General features: G+C 25.0%; 4 protein-coding genes across 9 annotated transcripts; 2 read left to right on the top strand and 2 right to left on the bottom strand.

Moving 5' to 3' along the window:
- Window positions 1–210: 210 nt before the first annotated feature.
- On the top strand, window positions 211–3393 carry LOC126894325 (CCA tRNA nucleotidyltransferase 1, mitochondrial). 4 transcript variants are annotated; one of them, XR_007701381.1, is made up of 2 exons: window positions 211–742; window positions 3149–3393. XR_007701381.1 is itself a non-coding variant. In XM_050665253.1 (2 exons), exon 2 carries the CDS (start codon window positions 921–923, stop codon window positions 2157–2159), a length of 1239 nt encoding a protein of 412 aa, XP_050521210.1. In that variant the 5' UTR covers window positions 374–742; window positions 829–920; the 3' UTR covers window positions 2160–2238. The 4 variants fall into 4 exon arrangements, 3 of the variants coding, with proteins under 3 accessions (XP_050521208.1, XP_050521210.1, XP_050521211.1); XM_050665253.1 differs by lacking the exon at window positions 3149–3393 and adding an exon at window positions 829–2238 and having other exon boundaries at window positions 374–742; XM_050665254.1 differs by lacking the exon at window positions 3149–3393 and adding an exon at window positions 889–2238 and having other exon boundaries at window positions 374–742.
- On the bottom strand, window positions 3341–5638 carry LOC126894326 (apyrase). The gene is made up of 4 exons (XM_050665255.1): window positions 5470–5638; window positions 4758–5397; window positions 3686–4047; window positions 3341–3630 (listed from the first exon to the last, which is right to left on the bottom strand). The coding sequence occupies exons 1-4, from the start codon at window positions 5488–5490 to the stop codon at window positions 3418–3420; spliced, it is 1236 nt and encodes a 411-aa protein (XP_050521212.1). The 5' UTR covers window positions 5491–5638; the 3' UTR covers window positions 3341–3417.
- A 266-nt stretch (window positions 5639–5904) lies between these two features.
- LOC126894324 (dual specificity mitogen-activated protein kinase kinase 4) lies at window positions 5905–14695 on the top strand. 3 transcript variants are annotated; one of them, XM_050665248.1, is made up of 13 exons: window positions 5905–6137; window positions 6257–6313; window positions 6541–6631; window positions 6958–7062; window positions 10735–10764; window positions 11487–11550; window positions 12241–12354; window positions 12419–12538; window positions 12607–12726; window positions 13459–13638; window positions 13708–13931; window positions 14114–14247; window positions 14302–14695. In XM_050665248.1, exons 1-13 carry the CDS (start codon window positions 6101–6103, stop codon window positions 14394–14396), a joined length of 1371 nt encoding a protein of 456 aa, XP_050521205.1. In that variant the 5' UTR covers window positions 5905–6100; the 3' UTR covers window positions 14397–14695. The 3 variants fall into 3 exon arrangements, with proteins under 3 accessions (XP_050521205.1, XP_050521207.1, XP_050521206.1); XM_050665250.1 differs by having other exon boundaries at window positions 5906–6137; window positions 14114–14693; XM_050665249.1 differs by lacking the exon at window positions 10735–10764 and having other exon boundaries at window positions 5906–6137; window positions 14302–14693.
- A 673-nt stretch (window positions 14696–15368) lies between these two features.
- Window positions 15369–17935, bottom strand: LOC126894330 (tRNA N(3)-methylcytidine methyltransferase METTL2A). The gene is made up of 5 exons (XM_050665263.1): window positions 17646–17935; window positions 17432–17584; window positions 16197–16532; window positions 15971–16143; window positions 15369–15917 (listed from the first exon to the last, which is right to left on the bottom strand). The coding sequence occupies exons 1-5, from the start codon at window positions 17732–17734 to the stop codon at window positions 15772–15774; spliced, it is 897 nt and encodes a 298-aa protein (XP_050521220.1). The 5' UTR covers window positions 17735–17935; the 3' UTR covers window positions 15369–15771.
- Between the last annotated feature and the right edge of the window lie 1131 nt (window positions 17936–19066).

A 19066-nucleotide genomic window follows, 5' to 3' on the forward strand; every position in this document is an offset into this window, starting at 1 on the left:
ATTTGATAAGAAATCGATAGTGTTTTAAATTTCATAGCATATTTTTTGTGTTGCTTGAAAAATTTTACAACATAGTTTTCATTTTTATTCTATAATTTACTCATGTTTTTTATGAGTACCACAATAATAGGTAATCGTAATGTATATTATAAATTTTTAAATATTGACTTCGATTTTTTTCAAAAATAACCTCAAAATATCAGAGTATCACTCACAAAAATTTGATTCTAAAAGTTGGCGTCCTGATTGATTGAAAACCACAGTAGTTAAGATAGTTGTATGTTAACCACGATTCATGACCTTAGAAGATATGATTGGTGAACTTCGTTCTTATCAATGTTTTTCGTATACTTATATATATATATATATATATATTCGTATAACCTTAAATTCGGCAAAACACAACCATTTGGGAACATCTGAAATGTTTTCTACTCGATAATTAAAAATATCGGAACTGTACGTGGGGAGGTTGGACTACGGAAACCTTATCTTCTAAGACCTTACCGCATTCTAAGGAATTATTATCTTTGAATGAACACTAATTTTTATATGTACATAATCCTATTTTGTTTAAAAGTTGTCCTAAAGTATTCCTATCATAGATCAAAACTACAATTCCAAGAAAATGAAGATATTTTAATTTTTTAAAAGCTTCATTTGTAAATAATTTCAAAATTGTACTAAGGACTGTTATGTTATCATGGAACAAAAGCTATTGGACTTCGATTGGAAATTAAAGGTAAATGGGATTATAATTTTTCTTGGGAGTAATTATTATTGTAAATTGTTATAAAATGCAATTATTATCGTCACGTTCTGTTGTAGTATTCTCAAAATTAGCCGTACATTCCTATAATTTTACTTTAAAAAATACTATTTTCAAAGGAGTTCCTGCATTCAGACCAAAACCTAAAATCATGAAATTGGAAAAGTCACAATTTGGATTTATTTTTTCGCTTGAGCTTACTCAATTATTAAAAGTTTTTGATAAGTATAAGTTTGAAATTAGGCTGTGTGGCGGGGCAGTTCGAGATATTCTTCTTGGGAAAACTCCAACAGATTTAGATTTTGCTACTGTTGCTACTCCTTATGAGATGGTAGAAATGTTAGAAAAAGAAGAAATAAGACTTATCAATAAGGGTGGATTAAAACATGGTACGGTTACATCCCATATTAATGGTCTTAACTTTGAAGTAACTACTCTTAGAATAGATGTTATAACTGATGGTAGGCATGCTGATGTTAAATTTACTAAAGATTGGTTATTAGATGCTGAACGTAGAGATCTAACTGTCAATTCTATGTTTTTGGGAATGGATGGAACCCTCTATGATTATTTTAATGGATATGAAGATTTGCAAAAACGTCATATTAGATTTGTTGGCGATTGTAGAAAAAGAATATCAGAAGATTATCTAAGAATTTTACGGTATTTTAGATTTTATGGTCGATTAGCTGACACACCTAATAATCATGATAAAGATATCCTTGATGCTATTAAAGAACAAGGTGATGGGTTAAAACAAATTTCTGGAGAGCGTATTTGGTCTGAACTTAGTAAAATATTAGAAGGAAATTATGGACCTGAACTTATGAAAACTATATTAAATCTAGGCCTTGGACCTCATATAGGTTTACCTAATTATGTTGATATAGATGAGTTTTCTAAAGTAACAAGTAAAACAAAACACTTAAAATTACTTCCCATTACTATGTTATCTGCTCTTTTGAAAGATGCTCAAGAAATGTTAACATTGAACAATAGATTAAAGTTCCGGGTGTTTGATAGAGAATTAGGATTGTTTTTAATAGAGTGTAGAAATGATAAATGGTCACCTGAAACTATTAAGAAGTACAAAATAAAAATGATACAGAATGTTAGCAAACAAAATGTAATGAAAGAATACGTTGAACAGATGCTAAAATATTCCAATGAGACATCTATCTTAAAAGAATTTGAAAAATGGATTCCTCCCAAATTCCCTATTTCGGGTAATATGATTCGGAACAAAGGTATCAAAGATGGAAGAACTATTGGACGTATTATTCACAAGCTTATTGAATATTGGGCAGATGACGATTTCATGACAAGTGTTGATGAATTGTTGAATTTAGTACCCAAAGCTGAAAATGAATCAAGTGGTTGTAAAAATTAATACATAAAATGTCTTTTCTTTCATTTCTGTTATATACATTGAAATATTTTTAGAAATATAATGATTATTATGACATGAAGTTATACTGTTTTCATTTAGAGTGAATTTATAAACAATTTAAACATGAGGATAAAATCAGAAAAAAAGTTATAGAAAACTTCACTGGTATTTAAATTCTTAAGGCTTTACAACCTATTATTTTGCTATTCAAGTTCTCATTATTACTATTATTATGTTAACATCTTAAGTACAATAGGATAAACAAAATATGATAACTAGGTAGATTCAAGATAAATAACAATTAATAATACATTATTGTATAATCATACAAAATACATCATTATACTTATAATTTCAAGTTTTAATATTTCCTTGTTTTATTTATTTATTTTTACATTCCAAGGAATTTGGTTCATTAACTAATTTGAATAAATAATTAATTTAAACTTGACACAATTACAGGTGTAAGGGTATTCTGAGATATATGGGATTATCTGTTTATTTTCATTTTACAATTAATACTTTATAAGCAAAAAAATGTTTGTAGTCTTTTCAAACATTTAATAAATTTAATATTAATGCTTGCATGAACTACAGTATCAACTCATTAAAAATTTTAAAGTATTAACTGAAAATTTTGTAAAATAATTTTAGATAATATATGTGTATTTTTTTTTGTTTGCATGATTATAAAAATTATTTAAGACATGGAACTATTATTTTTGGGACTGTGTAAATCTGAAAATTTTCTTTTAATTGAACTTTAGTATGTAGTTAAAAAGTTTAACATGTAATTAAATAGTCATATAACATTTAACAAAATTGTAATTGATTATTTTTATTTATTTTTTTTGTCTATATTAGAATAATTTTATTTTAAATACTTTATATTTTATTTTTGAATCTTTTTCTTGGACATATAATGTTCTAATTTTGTTTTATTTTCATTCGAACTATTTTTTTAGAGATTTGCAATTATTATTTTTTAGTATGTTATGGGGAGCAGTTCATTAAGCACATTAGAAGAACCATTACTGCAAATAATTTTCCACTTGAAGAGTGATACAAATACCAACAATGTTCTAAACCCAACTATATCAGAAAATATTTTTTTAGAATTATCCCAGGAAGAACTAACGTCATTAATAGAAAAGTTAAAAGAAATTTTATAAAGAAACATATATATGTATGAAGTATATATTTAACAATAAAACAATATTTAATACTTGGTTAATATCATTGATACAGTCCTAATGTTTTATATAAATTCTATACCTTCATACTTATGATCAGCAATTTTTATTTCTGGTAATATAATAGTTCCATCTATTCTAAAAGCTGTCATATAAGTAGATGTTTTAGAACCTAACTCTTTTGATTTAATTGCTAAAATGATTTCATCATTAGTTCCAGGTACAAACTTAAAACTGGAGAATCCATGAGTTGGGTTTTTTTCACCTACATTAATCACCTGCATAATCAATAAGATTAATTATAATACAAAAAACATAACATTTTAATTTTACCTTAATATTACTGAAGTTATCATTGGCAATCAGTAATAAATTTGTAGCCATATGCTCATCATTTTCTTCATTATATTGATGTTCAGAACTTCTTCGTGGTAAAAAAAACCATCTTTTATGCACTCTACTCCAAACACAAGATTCATGTATCATATATCCTGGGTAATTTATATTCACTGCTTTTCGAAGAGCAATGTAGTTTTCAGTCCAATTTACATGAGTAACTTGTCCAAATTTATTAATGATTTTTATCCACATTGGGTTATTATTAATATATTCACCATTAGATGAAGTCCATTCTTTCCCCATACTACCAACATATAACTCTGAGTTGTGGACAGTAGCCCATTCACTTTTAAAACCTAAAATAATTGATATCAATAAAAAAAAACTTGAAATTTTTATAGTACAATAAAGTCTTGATTATCTAGGGTAATAATGAAAAGGGAGTTACAAAGATAAATAATAACCACAGTTGATTAGGAATTTTTTTTTACTTAATGAGTTGCATCTATGTACAAATAAATAATATGTGACACACATACATATGTGTGTAAATTTCTACAAAAAGTTCATCAAACCTAATAAAATTACAAATTTATAAAATATTCCACACATAATTATTATATGCCTATGACTATATTTCTAGTGCATACAAATTTTCAGAAGAGCAACGATGGTTAATTAAAGTTCTACTGTAGGTTTTCTTTTAGAATTAATATTGCATAATATGGGTTACAAAACACAAAAATAAGTACTGTAAAATTGTAAAAATTAATATACAATTAACACTTTTAATTTGATTCATTTCTTATTAAAAAATATTTTTTATTCCATTGTATTGTAATTTTTTAGGTTATATTCATGATTAAATCTATTTTATTATCAAAAGTTTATTTAAGAATGAAGCTTAGAAAATTTTAAGTTTCCCCTAAAACTTTTTTCAATATTAAAATTACTATTCATGAATTTTATTTAATTTATTCAAGGTACTATGATTAATAAATACTAGATATATGAGGCCCATTTTAGAGATTATTCTAAAGTATAGTTTTTCATTTAATGATGTTACCTTTGAAGTTACTTCCATTTCCATCCATAAGAATAATCCATGGTAAAATTGAATCATCGTCCTCAACATTATAAACTATACCAGTTCGATCATCAAAAGTATATATTTTGTTATTAAATGTAACAAGTTCAGAGAGTTCCATTCCCCGACCACCCATTGACAAAGATGATTTTAGTATACTTGGTTCTTCAATATCCCATTTGATATCAATTGTGTTGTTATAAGAATACCAAATAAAGTATCCTTTTTTATAATAACTAATCCATGTATTTTTCTCATTTTCACTTTTTGAAGCTTTATCTAGGTCACTTATCATACCAATACGATATTTAATACCAATATTGTCAATTAATGTTGGCTGTGTTAATGGATATTTTGATTTAATTTCCCGGAATAAAAAGTTATCAGTTGGACGACTAAAACCATAACTAACTAGTTTAGGTGCTGAATGTCCAATATTATATAAAGTTACTAAAAATATAATACCAACTAATAAAACAATAATAATGAAATGAGTTTGGAATCGTATAGTAGTATTTGAAATACGATAAGCCTGAGAAGAACTCAAACTTTGACGAAGTTCTTTCAACATATTGGAACGGTTTACAGTTATAAGTTTAACATTTTCTTCAACATTTATCTAAAAATTAAATTGAAAAACTTTAGTCAGTTATTTACATAGTGAATCTTATCACAATAATAAAAACCTTACATAACTATCACCGGAAGGCATTATTATATATCACAGTAAACTGCTATGATGAATTACATAATTAATATATATATAATACATATTCTATTGCGGTCATAAATAATATAGTCTTATAACAAAACAAATAGGTAACATAGTGTAAATAAAAAAAAAAAAGACTAATTTTTCTTTTAATATTTAATATTATTTCTTACTATTCGTATTATATATGGTATTCATAACAAAAATATAATTATGATGTACTTTATAAAAATGTATGTATTAAAATTTTTTATTTTGAAATTAATAAATAAGACTCGTCAGAAATCATAAATACTGATAATTTTTATCACTAGACATCTCAGTAATGAAAGCATTGATTATATTCAGTGTATCCAATATTGTTTATCATTGTACAGTACTAAAAATTTTCATGTTATCAGCTAAATGAAAACTACTTGAGTCAACTGTTGTCAATCGTTCAACAAATAAATACTATGGTAAGATTTGTTGTGTGTATCATTTTAGGACCATGTTTGAACGATAATTTAACGCTGATCAACAAATTTATGTAATTTTAATTTAATTTAAAATTATTTTAATAACACAACTTAAATACCCATGTTTGAAGCAGTATATTACCTAATAGAAAATGTCCAACAATGACAATAATGAAAATTTGCCTTCTGGTAAGTTTTGCTGTTGAAAATTGACTATAGTCTACAACTAATTTTTTCCAATAAAATATGGAATTATTGAGTATCTTAATAATACAAACTTCTTAAATATTATTTATAAATATTTTTAGGTACTGTTAGACCTTCAATTCCTCAGTTAGATATTCGGCAAGACGCTATTGTAGCAGGTAAAATACTGAATGTACCTAACAATTGAATAATGTTATACTAAAAGGAACTCTGAATTTTTTTATATTTTTTAGTATTGGATACTAATGTTTTAAGTTAAAAAAATATACTTAAATTTAGTTAAATCAATTATAATTATAAGGTTTCCTATAACAGTTAAACTATAAATATATATAGATAATATAATATAAATTATTTGTATATCTTGTTTTTTTTTTTTTTAAAGAAAAACGTAGACAGTTAAAACTAGCTATACAAGGATCTTCAAGTTCTTCTTTTGGATTCAGCTCACCCATTCAGACTTTACAATCATTAAAGTAAAATTTATAGTTTTATTAACTAACAATTATTATTTTAATTCTTTTGCATTGAAAATAATTATAAATATACATCAGTTCATCTATTTTAATATATGATTGTTATTTGATTTTTTTTTTCACATATTAAAAACTTGGTTTTTTGAAGTAAAATCAAGTTTATATGGTAAATTATTAAATTTTTTATAGTCATTTAAAATTTTTATTTTGATTGATTTATAACTACTTATGAGTTTAATTGAAGAATCATATCCTTACACAATTCTCAATTTTATGTTTAAATCATATGTAATATGGCTAATATATTTTTGTTTTGTATATCCTAGATCTGACGAAGAAAGCCGCGTACAATGCAATGGCACAATCACCAAACAACTTAGTTTACCTAAAGTGAAACTGCCAAATCCTGAACCAACTGTAGAAAAGTCAAGGTAGTAATTTTATAATTATCTATACTAAATTGACCTAGATAGAGTAAGAGTATTAAAACAAACCTACGCTGACTAGTTGAAAATTTTATTTAAGAGGTCTAAATATTAATGCATGGTTGACATAAAATTGTGATAAAGATAGGTATGAAAGGATGAAACTCCCAATTTCTCTAATCTTTGAAGCTCTGGAAATTATAAAACACCTCACTGGTTACTTATGTAGATACCCTTGTATAAAATTTAAATAATTTTATTAAATTACATTAAAGATTGTTGTTTGAAAAAATTATATTTATAAAAAGAATACTAGTGTAAATTTCTAAATGTAATTGCTCCTCCCATTAAATTTTTAAAAGTGGAAATACTAAGTTATTACATTGGACTCTTCAATTCTGATGATCTTGTTAATAGAACATAAAATACAATATATAAAAAAATACATTTTTAGTAGTTAAAGTTAATTAAAATACTTAAATAAATTTGCACACTTATTTAATCATATAATAAAAATTATGTTTTAAAGAGTGTATTAAATTACTGTCATCAAACAAATTACTTGCTATTATTTTTTTTAATATGTGATTAATTGACTTTTTGGTTACAAATTTAGGAAGGCTAAATATGAAATTGATTGAAAAACATTAAAAGATCTAAAAATATTCCAACCTAATTATGCTCTTGAAAGAGTTATGAAAAGTTATTTATGAAAATAATTATAACATCATGATAATTTTTGGGATCACTGTGATTTTATGAATTATTATAAGGTATTTAAGCAATTGGTATTATCTATAATATTTTGGCCGACTCCAAGTAGTTGGGATTTAGGCAAGGAAAAAGAAGAAGTATTATTTATAATATTTATGAAATGAAACCCTAAATTTATTTAAAAGTTTATTATATTATTCAATATTATAACATGTTTTTTATTTGTAGAACCTCTCATAGATATAACTTTGTCTAGAATAGACATTCTTTACATTGTTAAATATGAAAACACATCAAACACTTTCACTTGACGTGTCACTTTAATAAAACCATATTTGATCTAAAATTAAACATCTATAGAAAAACAATATTTGTCTGGTATCTGCATTAAACTATGTGTTTATATTCTTCAACAAATGAAAACTTTAACCTAACTCGGAAGTTCTCAAAGTGTGGGGCGCGCCCCTGGGGGGGCCGCAAAAGCTTTATAGGGGGAGCGCAAAAATTTTTAAAAATCAACATTGTATTGGTAGGACAGAAAAAGATTTGTGAAATTTCCATAATAATAATCGCGTTCTGTATTATATACAATTTAGTATATTTATACATCAATTTATACAATTTGGCTCAACAACTAAAATCCATACCTCATTCCAATGACACTGTGTCACGGCGAATATTAGATATTTCGGTAGATCCAATGAACAATTATTTGAAAAATTAAAAAATAACGTTTTTGCCCTTCAAGTTGATGAAGCGACTGATAAACATAGGCAATATTATTTATTGGCTTATGTTAGATTTATTGATGATAAGGATATAAAAGAAGAAATACTTTTTTGTGAGTCCTTAACCACCAATGCTACTGGAAAGTGTATTTTTGATATTATTGTCAATTTTTTTAAACAACATGATATGCAATAGAAGAAATGCATTGGTTTGTGCACGGATGGAGCCAGAGATATGGCAGTCCAGTACAATGGACTTCAAGGTTTGGTTAAAGCTGTTGCTCCAAACATCAAATGGACCCATTGCATCATTCATAGAGAGGCTCTAGCCTCAAAATATTTGAGTCTGAGCATAAATGTAATTCTTCAAACTGTTGTTCAAACAGTCAATTTAATAAAAGCATAGTCGCTACAGTCAAGGTTGTTTAAAGTTTTGTGTGAAGAAATGGGCTCAGAGCATACAGCACTGCTATTTCACACCGAAGTTCAATGGCTATCTCGGGAAATGTTTTAAATAGAATATTTGAACTTAGAAATGAAGTATTCATGTTTTTAAAAGATTGTAAAAAACCTTCAGCAGAGTTGTTCTGCGATACACAGTTCCTTTTGAAGCTAGCTTACCTTACAGATTTTTTTTCAAAAATTAATTTGTTGAATAAATCTCTACAAAAAGAAAAAGCCAATATTCTTATTTGGGAAGAAAAGATACAAGGCTTCATTAAAATGTTGTCACTGTGGGAAGCTGCTTTGAAAACCCCGGACTTAACCGTTTTTCCAACGTTATTGAACATGGTGCAAGAAGTTGAGTGTGAGGAGATTCCTCAAGAACAAACAACATGTTTTGTAAATCATCTGTCAACTTTAAAAGAAAAATTTAAAGAATACAAAAGATCAAAAGTTGTTTGTTGAGTTTGGCAGAACAAGAACAGCTCATTGATCTTCAATGTGATGAGTTTTTGAAAGCTACATTTGAACAAGACAACTCACTAACAAGATTCTGGGTAAGTGTAAAAGAAGAGTGCCCAATATTGTTTGAAAAAGCCATGAGAATACTAGTCCCATTTGCTACTACGTATTTGTGTGATACAGGCTTTTCCACCCTAGCATCAATGAAGTCTAAGTACCGTGGAAGACTGGATGTCAGCAAATAATTGAGAGTAGCTTTATCAAATATCTCTCCTCGTTTCACCAAACTTTGTGATGAAAAACAAGCCCACCCATCGCATTAAAATTGGCCGATTGATTAAAACCTTTTATAAAAAATACATTTTATTTTAAAATAAATTGGTAATGTTAATATCAATATAAGCCTATAATTTTTGTTTTTTTTTAACTTTTTGTTAATTTAAACTTGACTATTAAAATTATTTTTATAAGGGGGGCTCACATCTGGGGTTGACCAAAAGGGGGGCCTGGCCTGAAAAGTTTGAGAACCTCTGACCTAACTCATTTTTCTTTAATCTTTGGTATTTGGCAGATTTTTAAAATAATATATTCAATTACGGGAGAAATATAACAAAATTAGTAACATGGTGAGGATACATATTTTTGTTTGGTGGGTGGTGAACATTTGTTTTTAGTATATTCTTCCCAAAATAAATTCCTAATTAACCACCATTTTGAAGGTGTGTGGGTTATAAGTAACAAGCCGATTAAATAAACATAGCCAATTTTATTATTAAATTATACTTCATTCATATTAAATTAAAATCAAAACATAAATTAGAATTTTACAATATTTTTATGTTACTTTAGTTACTTATAAAATATTATCAATTTTTCTTTTATTATATTCTTTGCTAAATTATTTTAATTTTTCTTAAACTATAAAAAAATTTTTACTATCTATTCAATAATAACCAGTTGTAGTCAGCCAACAAGTGCAGTATTATTTTTAATTACACACAATTGTGTCATTTTTACCTATTGGTCATTTTTACTTTGGACATTAATCATAGTTAAGACTCTTTAAGAGTGGAATTAAAACATATTTTCAATTGCTTCTTTTAATAATTTTATTTTATAAACTAATACTAAAATTTATTTTTTGTGGGACATTCTAGATGCGTGTAAGATTCAAAATCTTAAATAAATTAAATTTTTTTAAATCTTAATATAAATACCCATGTGAGACTCAAAACTTATATATGTTTTAATTTCTGGAGTTATATATTAATATGATTTTATAAGTTTTTTCATATTAAATTTTGAACAATTAATAATTTTATGTACACAGATACAGACTCATAGAACGCTGTAAATTACGGTAAGTTAGTGTTAAAAAAAAAAGTGATCAATGTTTCTTTTATTTTTGTGAAAATGGTAATATAATGTTATTTAAACTTCTTCATTAAGGTTTATGTATTTTAATCATTTTAATTAAATTTTTCTTGAAACTAACCAATTTTTCATAAAAAACATTAAATTAAATTAAAATATCCTATTGGTCATAATATTTTATTTAAGTATAAATAGTTTAATGAAAATTAATTGAATTTAAACAAATCTTTTTATAAATTGACATAAATTAACAATATTCAATCAATAAATAAAGTTTGCAATAGGGTTAAGTTTGGCATATAACTTATAGATAGGTAGTAACAGCTTTTGAGTTTAAGATAAAATGTTTAATATTAAAAAATCTATGATTGTTCTTATGTTTGTCTCATAATCATTGTTAGCTTCAAAAATTGTCTATTAAAAATTGATTAAAATTAAAATTGTTTAACACATTTTAATTTATTGTTGTAACTTATTTTAGTTAAAATTATAATTTTTTTGTTAAAATAATGTCTGTATATTGATAGTGTAAATATTATTTTAATTTAATACAGATTATTGAATGTCTTTAACAAATTTGAATATTTAACTATGTAACATTTTAAATAAATTTTGACATCTAACATTTGTATTTTTAATCTAATTTTTTTGTTTATTATCTCATTAATTTATACATTTGTTTTAAAATAATACTACTTTATTTTACAGAGAAAGACTTAAAATATGTCAAACCATTCAATCTACAGGAAAACTTCAACTATCTGAAAATAAAGTTAGTTTATATTAATTTTAACTTAATTACATCTGTGGTATGAAGCTCTATAAAGTTGTAAATCTAACAAAGGGTTGTTATTGCAAAAATGTTTGGAAACACTTATCCATAGCATTACACGCGTACTAGACTTTTACCTAGCCATGTTTTATAATTTACTTTAGGAAATCAAAGAATTACTTTTTCATATTATTTCATTAGATAGAATTTAATTTCAAAAATTTTGTTTATATTAACTTTATTTATGAAGTAATAGTTTTAATTTATCGAAAATTAGTTAGGTTATAGTTTTAATAAAAATGTAAAAAGTAAATTGTAAGTAAATCGCCTAAATAAAAAAATTTTAGAGGACACAAAAAGCCAATTTATATATTAACCAGTACTATATAACATAGGTTTAACAAGGTACAATTGTAGATTTTTTCATTTACTCATCGGTAGTTAAAGATGTCACATGGGAGTTTTTCTATGTTTTTTTTAGCAACCAAATATACCAAAACCTTATTTTGCTAATTTTGGGCATAAGAAATTGTTCTGCTGATTAACAATATGGTGATTACAATGTACTAATAGTTAATAATAGATAATAGCTATATTTTTTAATTTTAACTTCTATGATGGAATTTAAAATATCCATACTTTATGTTTATCATTACTTAACTAAATTATCGATTCAATTTTGCTTTTAAGGTTTATGACTTTACATCTGATGATTTACAAGATTTAGGAGAAATTGGACGTGGTGGTTTTGGTACAGTCAACAAAATGTTACATAGAAGTAGTGACATGGTTATGGCTGTTAAGGTATTTTTATAAAAATAATTACATTTTTTTGTTTTTTTTGTATAATGATAATTTTATATTAAAGAGAATAAGGTCCACTGTTGATGAGAATGAACAAAAACAATTGTTAATGGATTTAGATGTTGTTATGAAATCTAATGAGTGTCCTTACATTGTACAATTTTATGGAGCTTTATTCAAAGAAGTATTCTATAAAATTTTAAAATTCCTTTTTTTATTTTACTACTTTTATGAATTTCCTGTCATTTTTAGGGCGATTGCTGGATTTGTATGGAACTTATGGATACATCTTTAGATAAATTTTATAAATATATTTATGAAAAATTAAATCAACAAATACCAGAGAACATTTTGGGGAAAATAACCGTCGCTGTAAGTATAAAGTGTTTCATAAAATACGCTATTTTTTTAATAATGAATATATCAGTCAAATTTTAGAATAAATAAATTTAATTAAATATTTTAACGTTCAAAATCACTTTCAATTTAATCATTAAAAAATATCCAACACATGACTCCTTTCTAATGAATTTGCTACTAATTAATATTAAATAGTTAGTCATTACAAATTTGTTTTTCATTTTATTGTTAAAAATAGTTAAGGTTTTGTAGTAAAAAAGGTTTTTGCTCATTTTGGTAAATATAATGCATATTTCTCAATTTTTTATTGCGTATAAATCCCTAACCTTATTTACCATCCTCTACAAAATTTCCTCATCTTGCTAGCACAAATTATTATTTTTAATTGAAAATATTGGGTTCTAAAAATGATTTGTTACTCCCTAATATCAAGCATATTTTTTTTCACTTTGACTATTAAATATCCGTAATTTTTTTAAAATGTTTTTGCCTTAAAAACATATATTTATTTGTGAAGTTCATCATGATCTTTTATTAAATTTCTATAAGTACAACTACTTATTCATAGACAAAATAGGTAGTAAATTAAAATGATGAGAACAATGATTTCAACAAAATATTAAAACGTCATCCACCATATTTAGAAATTGTATACTTTATGTGTAATACTTAGTAGTAACATTAACATTTAAAAGAACTCTGAATAACTTTGATTTAATTTTTATGTAATCATTTTTTCTATAGACAGTAAAAGCTTTAAACTATTTGAAAGAAAAATTAAAAATTATACATCGTGATGTAAAACCTAGTAATATTTTATTGGATTCTCGAGGAAATATCAAATTATGTGATTTTGGTATTTCTGGACAGTTAGTAGATTCCATTGCTAAAACAAGAGATGCGGGTTGCCGTCCATACATGGCTGTAAGTTTAAAAAAAAAAAAAAAAAATTTAGAACATGAAAGTAAAAAATAACTAATTACACCATTGTAGCCTGAAAGAATAGATCCAGTTCGTGGCAGAAGTGGTTATGATGTTAGATCAGATGTTTGGTCACTAGGCATTACATTAGTAGAAGTAGCCACAGGTCGATTTCCATATCCAAGATGGAGTTCAGTTTTTGAACAACTTTGTCAAGTGGTCCAAGGAGATCCACCTCGATTACATCAGTCATCAAATAATTTCTCTCTTCATTTTATTAACTTTGTTAACACATGGTGAGTTCTTATTACAAATTAATTAAGTTTTACTAAAATGAGAATTTACCCTATTCCTAACTAATTATGTAAAACATCTCTATTCCTAACATAATTAAATTAAATTAAATAAATAAAAAATGTTGAATTACATTGAAATTGCTTAAAGTTTTATAAACTATGTTAACCTATTTATTATGTAGTTTGATTAAAGAAGAAAATCAAAGACCAAAGTATAACAAACTACTGGAACATCCATTCATAAAACGTAGTGACACTGAAAGTGTTGATGTTGCTTCATACATTAGTGAAATCATGGCAGCAATGGAAAATGATGGTGCATTCATGTATACTATGAACGATCCTTGATTAATATTTAATTGTTTTATAGAGTACATAGAAAAGTACTTCACAATTTTATCAAGTTTAACAAGTACACTAAATCCTACCATTGTTAGAAAGAATGAAAATTTAAAATATTTCTAGGATATATTCTATTCAAATTATAGAGTATGTAACACTTGAAGAATATTACTTTCAAGTTCATATAAAATTTAAATGACAATTTAATTTTTGTTATAAAATTTTGAAAAATTTTAAGTCAAAATTTTTTTTTTTTGCGTATATCCCACAATTATTTTTTACCTTCAAATTTTTATTTGATAAAAACTTCAGCAATATATTTAACATAATTACTCATTCATAGTTGCATTTAATTTTAAAATTAAAAAAAATCTAAATTATTTGTTTTTATGTTTGTAATCATTTTTTGAAATAATCACACCAAAAAATATTTTACTAAACTATAATAATGAAAAATATAAAAAGTATTTATAATGTAACCAAACGGATACATACATATGTATAAATATAAAAGTTGTGTTTTTTATTTTCAATGGTAAATTATGATGTATTTTTTACAATAAATAAATATCTTCACATTTAAATAATAATTATTATAAATTAAAAGTACAATACTTCCTTATATAATTTATTTTACAATTTTTTATGAGAAAGGGAGAGATACTAATGTATATTTACCATTGTGAATCATATTAATTAAATAAATTCACTTAGTGCCTTTATACAAATGTTTCTTAAACTGCAGACTTATAAGAAAATAAAATTCATGTTTAATTTATATAAATGGCCATTTCATGTTCACTTCTGTGATATTTTTTTTATTATTTTAGATTTACAAAATTTAATTTTCACATCAAAATAATTATTTCATGAACATTTTTAAGCAAAAATTTTACTAGTAAATACATAAGTTTTTTTATCTAGTTAATATTTCATGACTTGTGATTAGCTACTTATTACCCGTATTGCTATATTTACAGTCTTGCTTAATCATAATAGTTATTGATAAAGAAATATAAAACTGCTTTATTGTATTACAGTCTTTTCATTTGTTATATTCAAGTTGTCCAGTTGCAACAGGGTATAAATTGAAAATTTTTTTTTTTAATTATGTTTTTACTTGGCAAATTTCTTTATGACATATTACTTTATATGAAAAAATAGGACATACATCTTATTGTAAAAGAAACTCATTTAGTCTCTGTTTTTTTTAAAATAATATTTCCTTAGAGTTATATCTAAGTATTTAGTTACATAGGACCTAGTAAAAATTGATATAAATTATTAATAATAAAAAAAATATTTTTTTCATTAAGTTTTTATTATTTATCATAAATAAAATGTATATATTATAAACAACTTATATCAATATGCAATTATCAACAAACATTATGTTTGAAATGTACAAAAATAAAAATCATATAATATATAAAAATATACTTATTACTATATATGTATATTATTTTATTCAATATACATCTTAATTATTTAGTAAATATTATGTTAAAGGCTTTTGAAATTTACATTGAATCCAAACACGATACATTTTCAATTGTTTACCTCTATTTACTTGTAAGCGTCGATCTACAATATTTTGAATTTCATGGAAACCACCATTACTGACAAAAAGTTTCCTTAAGTCATCTAAAATATATTTATATTTAAAAAAAAATAATTTCAAAATAAATGTTAAATACCTTGTGAGAAAAAGTACACTAATGTTCCATCCCCTCTACTATAATAATTGTCAGATATACATCTTCCTTCTTTAAATCTTAATTGAGCCATATCAAATCTACCATAGTCACGAAACAATATCATTCCTCCAGGCTTTAAATAATTGTAAAATTTATTAATGGTTTGATTTAATCTGAAATTAAAAATTTTAGCATAAAAAATAATTTTGAATTAAAAAAATATTACTTATTTGGCTGTACTGCTGATAGAACAAAAACTAATAAAATAATATCAAGACTTTCTAATTCAAAAGGAGTATTCCACTCTTCACTGGTTATATCACAAACAAATGCTGTACACTTGCTAGCATCATATTCTGGATTATTCTTTAGTATATTAATAGCATTGGTGGAGAAATCACAACAATATACATGTACATTATTTTTTTCATAATGAGTCAAAATAGGAAAAACTGAATTTCCAACTCCACAACCCACTTCTAGTAGATTACTTGATTCTCTTTCATATAGCGCAGTTATTTCAGGAAATTCAGTAAAAAGCCAACATCTATTTTTGAAAAACCTAAGAAAAATATAGTTAATTTATTAAATTAAATTATTTCATGATATGGAAGATAAAAACTATGTAAATTAAAAATATCACCTTATAAACAATAATGTTAGATAAAGATTTAAAATAAATGAAATAATTCATTACTGTATATATACAAAATCCAACAAAAATAAAAAGACAATTCTTAGGATAACAGAAACTAATATGTTAATAAATTAAACTAATTCTTTATTTCATAAATGAAGGAAAAGTAAAAGACATAAAATTTCGAGAATTGTTAAATAAAATTAACAATTAAGTTTTAACTAAAAAGATTAACATTATCTTTAAAAATAAAATACATTATAATATTATCTTTTTAGATTTAACAATAACCTATGTTTTATAATTTCCCTATCCTCTATCACCACTTTAAAATAGTATCAACTATGTGTTTTTAATGGAAATGTTATATTTGTGTGGCTTAAAGAAAATAACGGGTCATTAATAATTGTTGTAAGTTATTACTATATCAACTGGAGGTTAAGCACAGGTTTGTTTAATTTTATTTTTAGGAATTTATAAACTATATTAATCTCTTCATTCTAGTCACAGGAGTAATATGGTAATATTAGTCTGCTAATATTTTTATTTTCAATACTGATTCAAAAGTTGTTATCAACCAGTCATTTTTTTAGTTAGATCATTATCTTATTTATAAGCTAGTTAAACATATATGTTTTCATATAAAGTTGTTACAATTAGAAAGAATATAATACTATTATAAAAAAAACTACGTGTTTTATAATTATTAAGTTATTGTGTGAATCATAGTTAATCAATCATCTAGTATACTCAAGTATTTAATATTGAATCAATCATGTTAAAAATCATATATTAAATTTCGTAATTTTTACAGAAATTCATACTTTTCTTGATGTATTGAATAAAATTTTTCCCAATTCTGGTCAGCATTATTTTGCAAGTCGTTTGCATCTTCTACAGACATTTTCGTTTGTAAATGTTCACACACTTGAGTTATAGCTTGATTTTTTTGTTCTTCATTCCATTCTACATTATCCCTGTAAAAAATAGTTGTATATAATTAAACTTTAGATACATTTATACTACTTTGTATTTTACCAGGCATTGTGTGTAAAAACGTCTTGTTCATTTTTTAAAAATCTATGTCTAAATTGTTTTCTTGTAATTGTATTTCTATCAGACATCATTAATTAAAAATTTAGAGCATTAAATAAACGAATAACTTTAAATTCTTTATTTTCAAAACGTACAATTTTAAAAACATTTATCAGTAAAGATTTAACTAAATTAACTACAGAAAAATATGACTTTTGGATTTAGTGATATCAACTAGTGATGGGCATAATCGAGATATATAATCGAGATATTTCGATTATTGAAATCATATCAATTATATAATCGAGATATTCTGATTTTTTTAATAAATAATATTAGAATAATATTGATTATTCTATAATCGAGTGATTATTTCTAATGATTTCTCGTTTATTATAAAAATAATGATTTCTTGATCTTGAAATGTATATAATCGAATAAAAGTTATTTCGAATGATGTCCATGAAACGATAGAATACTATTTTTAAGTTTTTATTTAGCATAAATTATAGTCGAATTATTATTAAATTGTTGACTTCGAGTCTTATTTTCAACTCGTTCAATCGCTACTCATGGCAACACCTTATCTGTCACATTTTTGGGAAGTATGTGACGATTAGAACAAAGTTTTGTCCTGAACTGGCTAAACTACTGAGTTCTGATTCTCTCACTAGTTGTGAATTTATGAAAAATCAATTAGGTGTTTTAATTATGATGGTCAAGCAGGCTATTGCTACCTTATCTTATGTTTTTATTTTTAAATTTGTTATCGGTTTTTTTAAAATATAGGTAATAATTATTAAATAAAAAAAAAACAACTTGTCTTTTATTTAAAGCACTTATTAATAATGCATTATTAATATATTATTGTTATTATTATTCCTAAATTATAGTTTAATATATCAATGATAGAAGGTGGTGATAAACCAAAAATAAATGAAGCTAACTAGTTTTTCTAAGGGGCGTCGAGCCGTTTATTAAGAAAAAAAAAACAAGAATTGTAACACCGAAAAACAAAAAAAATCGAGTGCGAACCAAAAGTAACAATGATAACAATACTAAAAATCCGTCGACACAATAAACACAGATGACCGAATTTGCGGTGGCGATTGAGTTGAGTTCGCGGACGATGCAACCAATGTGTTAGGTGTCACGAAGATGACTGACTCGACGTATTATTGCGGCGGGGTATCCGACGCTAGGCATTTGATGGACTTTACACCACGACGATAACGCGTGTGTGTGACGGTCCGGTTTACAGTTAAGCGGTGGCTGAGAAGGAGCTGACACGACCGCGGGGTGTCAACGTGTGACAACGCCGTGGCCGTGTCATCAATTATAAATAAACACCAACAAATAAAAAAAGCAAAATTAAATTAATAATTATTTATTATAGGTATATTTATTCATATTTCGTATAATTT

Source organism: Daktulosphaira vitifoliae, unplaced genomic scaffold, assembly GCF_025091365.1.
Source record: "Daktulosphaira vitifoliae isolate Bord-2020 unplaced genomic scaffold, ASM2509136v1 Scaffold_1, whole genome shotgun sequence".
Taxonomy (NCBI): domain Eukaryota; kingdom Metazoa; phylum Arthropoda; class Insecta; order Hemiptera; family Phylloxeridae; genus Daktulosphaira; species Daktulosphaira vitifoliae.

What these genes read in the sequence shown, in the direction of transcription:
- LOC126894325 (XM_050665251.1), top strand. Translation starts at nt 798, where the DNA reads ATGCAATTATTATCGTCACGTTCTGTTGTAGTATTCTCAAAATTAGCC.
- LOC126894326 (XM_050665255.1), bottom strand. Translation starts at nt 5,490, where the DNA reads ATGCCTTCCGGTGATAGTTAT. An exon ending in TGCCTTCCGGTGATAGTTAT is followed by an intron (nt 5,398 to 5,469) that starts GTAAGGTTTTTA and finishes TTTAATTTTTAG; the next exon opens with ATAAATGTTGAAGAAAATGT. An exon ending in ATAACTTCAGTAATATTAAG is followed by an intron (nt 3,631 to 3,685) that starts GTAAAATTAAAA and finishes TTGATTATGCAG; the next exon opens with GTGATTAATGTAGGTGAAAA.
- LOC126894324 (XM_050665248.1), top strand. Translation starts at nt 6,101, where the DNA reads ATGTCCAACAATGACAATAATGAAAATTTGCCTTCTG. An exon ending in ATAGAACGCTGTAAATTACG is followed by an intron (nt 10,765 to 11,486) that starts GTAAGTTAGTGT and finishes TTTATTTTACAG; the next exon opens with AGAAAGACTTAAAATATGTC. An exon ending in ATGGAGCTTTATTCAAAGAA is followed by an intron (nt 12,539 to 12,606) that starts GTATTCTATAAA and finishes TGTCATTTTTAG; the next exon opens with GGCGATTGCTGGATTTGTAT.
- LOC126894330 (XM_050665263.1), bottom strand. Translation starts at nt 17,734, where the DNA reads ATGATGTCTGATAGAAATACAATTACAAGAAAACAATTTAGACATAGA. An exon ending in GTTTTTACACACAATGCCTG is followed by an intron (nt 17,585 to 17,645) that starts GTAAAATACAAA and finishes TATTTTTTACAG; the next exon opens with GGATAATGTAGAATGGAATG. An exon ending in TCAGCAGTACAGCCAAATAA is followed by an intron (nt 16,144 to 16,196) that starts GTAATATTTTTT and finishes TTTTAATTTCAG; the next exon opens with ATTAAATCAAACCATTAATA.